Genomic DNA, 9,085 nt, shown 5'->3' on the forward strand with positions numbered 1-9,085 from the left:
CAAAAAACCTAGGAGAAAAGAGGTAATAATTATAGGGATGAAGAAATACCTCAGCCAAATAATTCCTATGTTTCTGTATTATATGGACAATATATGATACGAGGCAGGTCCCCATTACTGGCATTGCCCACAGCAAACCTCTGGTGATCCACATTTGTTGTGCTTGCCTTGCTTAGAGAGAGCCCAAAGTCTGTGTTACAGTAGCTGCTTCTGGAAGGAAGGCAGCAAAAGGCACAAAAATCCTGGCACCCGATGGCTGTTAATCCAACTGTCCAGCCTAGTTCTTCTCCTTTGTTATTTCCATGCCACTCCCTCATCACTGTTGGAAAATTTGGGGTTTTTTGGCTAGTCATTGAGAATCCTGGAGCTCAACTCATAAGTCAGGCATTCACTAGCACTAATTCATCCTGTTCAATATTTTTTAAGATATCGCTATTTTAATCTGGCTAAATAGCAACAAATAGCTGCCATAATTTATTTCTAAAAGGTATTACAGTTTAAAACTTTCAGGCAGACGTTGAGTTCTGATTCAATGACTTCTAGCAAAAACTGCCAGTGTGGTACTAGAGGAACACAGTAATCCAACTGGGAGTGACAACAATAAATTGTTTGCTTCAGTTTTGGAATTGAGAGTAGAAGGAAAATGATGAAACCTTCACTTTGGAACTGCTTGACAATTCACTGCTAATTCTGAGGACTCTGTTTATAGCTCTCAGTATTCTTTCAAATCTATTTGTCTACAGAAAGACCTGAAAGGATGCTATCAAACTTATATTTTTCTAAATAAGGTGTGACCTGGGTTATCTACCCAAGTTTTAAATTGCATCTTATGAAGAGGAGTTCTTGCATTACAGGATTCTAAGGTCACAAAGGAGGATCAAGGAAGGTAAGTATCATCCAGATCAGTTCTGTAAGGCTGCATTTGCAGTAGATCATAATATTTAGCTGTGCCTCCAGTACACTGCAGGATTTTATATATTACGCTCTGTAAATAGAGGAGACTCCCTGTTCCTGACAGACTGCTGCAGAACAGGTAGTGATCTAATGAAAAGCAAAAGGAGACTGAGAAGGGGTTTGCCGGAGCCCTGTGTGATGTGAATGCTAACAAGTCCTCTCACGTCATCAGCTTCCCTGCTCTCAGCTCCCCCTCCCTCCCTTCCTTTCTCTTTTATGAGCCAGCTTGAAATCAGGGAATTACATGCTAAGGAAAACCCTTCAGCTAAACATATAATTATTCTGCACAGGATCAGTGCAGCACAGTTAATCAGTTTACCAACTGAATTAATTTTTTTTTCCATGTCTGCATCTCCTGTTGAGAGTGGAGAAATTCTAGATTTAAGGGGAGAAATTGGTTGCAGTTGTGAAGTGAATATCTGAAGCTGAGCATTTGTTATCAGAGGATCCTCTACTGCAGGCTGTTTGGGCAGACAAACCTTACTGCCACTCCTTGAGTAAAGGACTTCAAGTGGAGTTGTTCTTACAGGTGCTTGAGCCACCACTGGCTTATTCTTCTTATTTTACTGTCCAGCTGTTTTCTGAAAGTTAGAGCTGTATTTCATTGCATTGGATTGTTCCAAAGGGTTAATATTTATCTGTACACAGGTGCCAACCCACTGTGAAAGAGTGACCCCGCCAAGCCCACCAAACTCTGTACAGGATTACCCTCCATTGTGCATAGACACATACTGTAAAATCGTGGAATTGTTCAAGCTGTTAGGGACCCTGAAAGGTCAGCTAATGCAGGTCCCCTGGCTCCCCTGCACTAAGCAGGAACAGCTTTGGCTGGATTTGGCCGAGGAGTGCTCACTGATAGCGTGCTGGCAACTGCAAAGTGTCTCTGAGTTCCACAGTAAGTGCAGAAGTTCATTGGCCAACAAGCACTAACATCTCCAGGTCAAAGAATTACAGATGTAATTATTGAAGCACATCTTGTCATTTAATCATGTTTATTAGAGGGAAAAGAGAACCAGCTTGTAAAGTATCGTGATAATTAATACCCGTGTAAGTTGTACTGGTAATATTTGTTTTCCCTGCTGTGCTGAAATAGAACTTAAGCAATGCAATGTAAAGTTCTTCCTCTTAAAGTAGATTTCAGAGTCCACTGTACATATCAGAGGAAAACAGTCAAGTTGTGGAAGAAATGGAGACATGCCAGAAGAAATACTCATTTTCTGAAGTGAAAAGCATTTACAGAAATTTTACATTTTGGAAAAACGATAAAGAAAAAAACCCTGCTTTTAAAAGTAACCTCACAATTCATGTTTCCACTCATCTGAAGAGTTTCTTTTTAATCACAGTGCCTTCTGCTATGTGTTTGCTAATCTTTACAAAATATTTTTTACGTTCTGAGGACAATTTCTTTTATACAAGTTGTTTCGAGCCTTAATTTCAGTCGTATATAAAGCTCTGGAATCAATTTCTAAAAACTTGCTTGGCCTTTTCAGGTTGTCCACAACCTCAGACGCAGTGCCCAAGTTGAATTCCTGATGAATGCATTCCTGAGATAGGAACTGTGAATAAATACAAGATGCCAACTTGTCATAATAATGTTTCTTAGAGCCTAGTAATTTTTACTTTTTTTGGCAAGTAACATTTCCTTAAGGAAGAGGACAGAAGGACGTCTTCTCTTGGTGGAGACTTGGGCTACAGCTGCTTCTGCTAACAGCGCACCATGATCAGGATGCATTCTGGGTAGCCAGGTCTCAAACTGTTAACATCATTTCTGTGTCTTACTCCCATCTACTATTCAATTACTTGGTCCTGCTGGTAGTCACTACTAGTTCATCTCATACCACGTACTGTAATAACCGTTCTAAAAACTAAATTAAAGAATCTTAAATAGTTATGACAAATGCAAGTTAAAAAAACCAACATATTTACCTCTGCAATGTCTTACAACATGCAACCTTTAACCCACAGCTGACTAGACATTTTTAAGGAATAAAAAGGCACCTGCAATATTAGATACATTGTTCATTAAGATGTTACTTTCCATGGTAAAGATAGTACTTCACATTCATAAAGTGTTAATTTCCCCAAGTGTTTTCACTGTACCTTTTAGTTCTGCTAAAAAAGTGTCCTCTCAGTCTAGATGACACCTAAAAGCTACATTAGTATGTGAATATTGCTACTTTGCAGGACTTTGATCTCTCTAGTGCATTCATAGCCATTGAGAAGATAATATAGCTAATGGAGCTGACATACAGAATATACATAAATTAAAAGGAATTTTGCCCAGTGGTCACAACTGGGCAAATTTTATAAAATTAGGGATTTCTATGTACTTTTAAACTAATTTTGGAATGATTCCATTTGTGTTTGTTACATCTGTTCTTTGATTTCAATTGAAATGTGCATTTTATAAAAGCAAGCATTAGGATGAAACAGGAATGTGGTGAAAAAGGATATATATGCAACTTTACTGTTTGTAGATTTGTAACAGTCATGTTACCAAGTGAAATATCTGTCTTGTGAATACTTCAGTGTTCACTGTATTATATATATGCATAAGCCCAGAGGCACAAGACTGACAATCCTGTCTACTCCAGACATCCTCATGGATGCAGGATGCAGTCTTTGTATGGAAATGTAACTGTCAAACAACTCAATACATTTAGGAATCGTTTGTTTTTGCTTCCTGTGGATTAGAGTTTCCCAAGATGAAATTAGTTTTTACACCAAAAATGATAAAAATTAGGAAGGAGTATTCTTACATTAAGCAACAAGTATTACATATACTGACATTCAATTTACGTAACAATTCAACCCATTAGTTAAAATAGCATAAGAAGGTCTACTTTATAAGTCTTTTACATACTTGATATAAAGGTGTAGATCAGAAGTCTCCTCTGCACTTACATTAGGTATTGATTTCAAATAATGCTACTGGAATATGGGAATCAATCCTGCACCTGATGGCTTTGGGATACACCCCAATGACCTGCTTTACACCTCCCAATTAACCTGAGTTGACAAACACCTGAGCCGTGCATTCCCTTCAATACCACTCACTTCGCAGTTCTGTATGCTTGCAGAATAGTTTGCTCAGAAGTGCGGTGCTGCTGATAGGCACTCCAACAGTCCCACTTCAGTTCTGTAAGGAGATGTATCTCAGCAAAATGAGATCCAAGCCATTCCCTTATTAACGATAACACACTGAAAGCTTTAATGACATTACATTGGGCATCCAATTCATCCCTCCAATAAGTTCAGTAATCATATTACAGAAGTCATTTCCGTGAGTAATTCACAAACAAAATTTGCACCTCTTTTCCTTATATAATGGAGATCCATTAGAGCAGAAATCATTTGTCTCTAAGACAGGCAGCTCATCAGAAGCAGCGTGTAACAGCAATGCATTCCACTGTGGAAATACATTTTCCTCACTCAGGAGACATTTAAAATACTTCTCATCTTGAACAATTCTTCCCCCTCCCCTCCAAACCAAGCTGTATGTAACACTGCTGAGCATTATAAAGCAAAACATGTCACAGCTTATGGCTGTGTTGTGAAGCTGCAAATGTGCAGGGAAATTGTCATTCCAGCCAAGTTATCTGGAAGAGTTTCCCCTGTGAAGCCGTGCTCAGCACCGTGCGCTTCCCACTGCCCGCCCCACATCGGGCACAGGATGCACAGTCCTCGGTACCGGGGCTGCCGGAGACGCAGAGCCTCGCACAGAGCAGCACAAGCTGGGAAGCCTGAACGAATCAGGACATGTCACCAAAGCATCAGGATTCCTCAGACCAGCCACCGGCGCCTTACGCTCCTTGTATCTCCCCAAACTACACCACGAGTGCTGCACAGACACTGCATCAGATCACCTGACGTGAACAAAACAGACCTAATCAGGGCAAATTTAAAGCAGCCAAACATAATAACGTTACACTGTGCAATGCATAATGGAGCCCTGAGACACAAATACTTTATGTCTGCGTTTTCCAACAAATGCATTAGATCCCTGCTCAGTTCCCAGCAGAAATTCTGACAACATGCTGTACAGCTTAAACAGCCTTGCTCTTCAGTTGTGCCTCTGAAAACTACTGTGCAAAGCAGCATATGGGTTATTAAAACTGAATAAACTCTTCCCAAAACAAAGAATACAGGAGCAGATACATATTTGCAAGGATCCAAAGTACAGACAATGCATGATAATAAACAATCATACCTTTCATCCAATCCACTACTTGCTTGGGCATCCACTTGCTAATAGGTTCCATAACGAGAGCCATCATCAGATCACTTATCATTCACACCAAAATCAGAAAAAGGAGAAAAAAAACATATCAGAGCATGGCTGGGATAAGAGAGCTGTAGGATTTTACATTGCAGTCCAAAGAGAAGATGATGCTTTGTCCCTCCAGGTTTCTCCTGCACTGATTCAGTAATGTATAAAATTACACTGCTTGATCAGCTCTGGCACCTCCCCCACTGCACACAGCCTGCAACGCTGGAGCACACTGAGCCAGGAAATGGTGCAGTACGTATAGACTTACTTACAAGAGCCTCTACCCAGTGATCTACTTATTAGACTGGCACAAATATAAAATTGTATTACACAGAGAGCAATTGGAGCTGGAGCTATTCCAGGCACTGAGTTTTAAGGAGCTTTATTCCACAAGCTGTGGGATCTTCATCGGGGAAAATATCACCACTGTAACTTGATAGCAGATTGTCTCAGCTTCATTGTGAATATGCTGACTGTCATTCAATTTAAAGAGAAGATAGAAATATCAGAGTATCACTTGGCATCTGGCAAAATGCTGAGCTCCATCTTTACAATGCAAAATGTTGCTGAAGTCTTATCCTATATAATCATGTAATTCAGAATGTCAAACACAGGCTAAAAAGTCTCACCAAGATAAAACTATTGGAAGAAAATGCTTTCTTTTCAGGCCACATTCAGAGCCAGCCTGTGATCCTCACATTTTGTAGTGAAAAGTGACAGCATAGAAGGTTGGAGTCAATTTTCACTGCTACAGCACCCTTAACAGACAAGCGTAGTAAGTATTTTGATTGAAAGAGATGGAACTATTAGACAGCCTCTCCCTTCTGTTAGGAATAAAAATGTTTTCAATATTCCTAATAATGAAGTTCATTACCTTATCAAAAGATGAAGGTGAAGCATCTTAGTGAGATGTGCTGGACAGTACTTTCTGGACCCGTTTATGATTGATTATGCCTCGTGCAGCAGCGTGTTCTGCATCATGTGGTTGAAGAGGTGTGTGTTTTCTGTCCAAGCCCTTGTCAGAGATGCACAGCCCCACCATTTTATCTTTGGAGGGAAAACTCGGACTCCAGAAGAAAGGCAGAACAAAGCAGTTCCAGCTTTCTTTCCGGTAACCTTCCACCCATGCCTTTTCTTCTGCACTGTTTCAAGCTCCACTAGCATGCTAGAATAAGAAAATGATATTATTGCCATGTCTCCCTCACTCACCCCTCACACAAGGACTGTGTTGATTCATCTGTTCTCTCTTTCTTACATGAGGGAACATAAAAGATTTTTTGTGCTATGTGTTTGTGCTATGCTGTTTCAGGCTTCTTCTTTAAGTCTATATAGATAACAATGCAGACAAGCATCTTCTTTTCCCCCGAAACGTCTCCAAAGGGATGCACCATCTCAGCTCAGTGATGCACTCTATCCTTTTTTATTTCTCGTTTTTGTGTTGGGAAGTAGTGTGATTAGTATTCCATGATGTATTTTGAGTGCTCAGAGCACAGATCTCCTATTGAAAAGGATTCACATCAATTATCCTTCAAGAAGGCTGTTTGCTGTTTCCAGCTGAACAGCATGTCAGCTTCCTCTGTGAGTTTTGGGAGACCACTTTCAGTAGCTTTAGTTCTAAATAGCTATTTACAATGGACATAATAATAGCAAAGATCTGAAGCACAACGTGCTTCTCTTTTTATGTAATAGGGGACCAGAGCTGAGATATATGGAACAAATATTTGTTAGCTACTGGAAACTGTGCAAGATGTTTGGTTTAGGTCTATTTATTTCTTAAAATTATTCTTAGAAAATTATCACCTCTCTTGGATTCTTCTGAGTTGAATACAAATATGAAATAATTTGAGTTAAACTATGTTGTGTATGAATTTGGTATTTGGACATACTATGCTAGAAAACGTCATCATGATTGCTTGGACTGTTCCCCTAGTTCCTGTAATTTGACAGACGCTCTGTCAAGGTCCTTTTGTCTCACATTTCCTAACTATGCTTGACTGGGCAGACATTTTTGTATATTTGACATAGTTTTGCAAGAAGATGGAGTCTGAATTCAAAGCTCATCAGTGTTGGTGGGCATACTTCAATTCATTTTTATTGTGCTTTGATAACAAAAGAAGCCTCAAACCTATTATTTTAGAATCAATACTTCCATTTTCAGAATGAGAACTTTAAAAAAAACTTTAATGTCCTGTTATTGATGTGTTCCACTAAAAGCAGGTTTGCATTTTCATTTACTCATATGTTATTCACCACCATGTTGCCAGCTCCTCTCCTATGTTCTTTCTTCTGGCTAGTCCCAGTTTCTCTGTATTTGGAGACTCTACAAACTTCTGGGCAACCATCTACTTCTTGTACTACTTTACAGGAATTAAATATTTAAGGTTGTTAAAAGTAGTAACTTTGTTTCTCTCCTTCCTCAGCAAATGATTTATTCATATATTCAGCTTCATTATCTGGTGCATAGATCAGTGAGCACTGCAGAAGCCTGTCAGTAATCAACCCAAAAAAAGGGGTTGATTACACCAACTTCTTTCATGGATACGTACGCTGTGACAGTCCAGGGAAAATTGTACCTGGGTGTTTCCTCTGCTTTTTGTTTTTTCATTTGACACAGATTTATTTCTCGCACCCTACCATATGACAAACAGGACATGGGAAGGCCTTGTCTAGGTTAGAAATGGAATCCCTATGACCAATCACAAAGCTCACTAATGAATGTAACTGGGCAATAGTTTAGGCCAAATGGAGTCAAGTTTTTTTCAAGCTATTTCAATAAGCACAGTTCAAGTCGGAGCATAGCACTTTACAATATAGATTGTCCAGTGTGCCAGCTGAGGTAATGACTCTGAAATGAGTAAGCATGGAATGAGCCACCCACTGAGCTGTCCTTCTTATTACTGACACGGTTCCCAACATGGTGGTGCGGGAGTTAAATTGGCCAGGGCACAGCTATTGGCAGCCATAGGTCAGAGTAATAAAAGTCACCAAACAAAAACTTTTAAAATTGTAAGCAAAACTCCCTAATCTCTAAAGTTATTCTGTGTGTTCTTCTGCCCACTTATTGCAAGGCTTCTGCCTGGATCTATCCCCCACTCTCTCTTGTATTGCTTCCTAATATCAGCATAAAAGAAACAATGCATTCCCATGATTACGTTTTTCTTCCAGGCTGAACACAGCAAACCAACAGAAAAAAAGATCAAGGAACATCTTTCTCACTATTATTCTATCTAGGTCATGTAAATGAGAAATACTTTCTGACTGAAGTCTGCAAAGGCATCGGAGCAAAGTAAAGCATTTGAAGCAGGGAAAGGAAACAGACCTTTCACTGTATGGTGCACAGTTGTTGTCAAAGGCCCACAGAACATAATCCAGTAATTTCAGGTCACAATCACTGCTGTCATCTCTGCCAGCAAAGGCCTGAAACATAACAGGCTGGTGGAAAGATTTCAAGTCGCTCCTTCTTCCCCACAATAATGCTGGTCGTTCTTTAGCTCTTCGGCATTGCCTGGTATCTCTGGGATTACTAATTAAACCATCAGTCTCTGTATTTTCATGGGCACCGTGGGAGGCAGTTAAATGTTCTTGTGTAGTTCATGGCTGGTGATAACTTTCCAATTAATGATTATGCTCAAACACAGTATGGCAGTTAGCTGGCCTAACACATCGAGCAATCATTTCTATTTCTTACATTTTTCATTTAGTAAGAATTATTCTCATATTCTTTGATGAAGAAATCACCCGTATGTTGTGAGATAAATTTTTATAGGCAAGTAAGTTCAAGAAAATCTTGTAATAGTATTTGATAGCTGTTATGGAAAACATGAGCATACTGTTTCAGGTTAATTAAATCATGGATGCCCT

General features: G+C 39.5%; 1 protein-coding gene across 1 annotated transcript in view; it reads right to left on the reverse strand.

Annotated features, from left to right (window-relative positions):
* LOC122163674 (connector enhancer of kinase suppressor of ras 2-like) overlaps positions 1-6,266 on the reverse strand; it is a 174,578-nt gene extending 168,312 nt beyond the window's left edge. The window contains 3 exon segments of the mRNA XM_042825066.1: positions 5,165-5,238; positions 6,099-6,190; positions 6,192-6,266. Coding sequence (XP_042681000.1) covers positions 5,165-5,238; positions 6,099-6,190; positions 6,192-6,266 — 241 coding nt within the window.
* Positions 6,267-9,085: the final 2,819 nt, after the last annotated feature.

This window comes from Centrocercus urophasianus, unplaced genomic scaffold, assembly GCF_019232065.1.
Source record: "Centrocercus urophasianus isolate 14NV4802_14NV808 unplaced genomic scaffold, USGS_Curo_1.0 seq_24, whole genome shotgun sequence".
Lineage (NCBI taxonomy): Eukaryota > Metazoa > Chordata > Aves > Galliformes > Phasianidae > Centrocercus > Centrocercus urophasianus.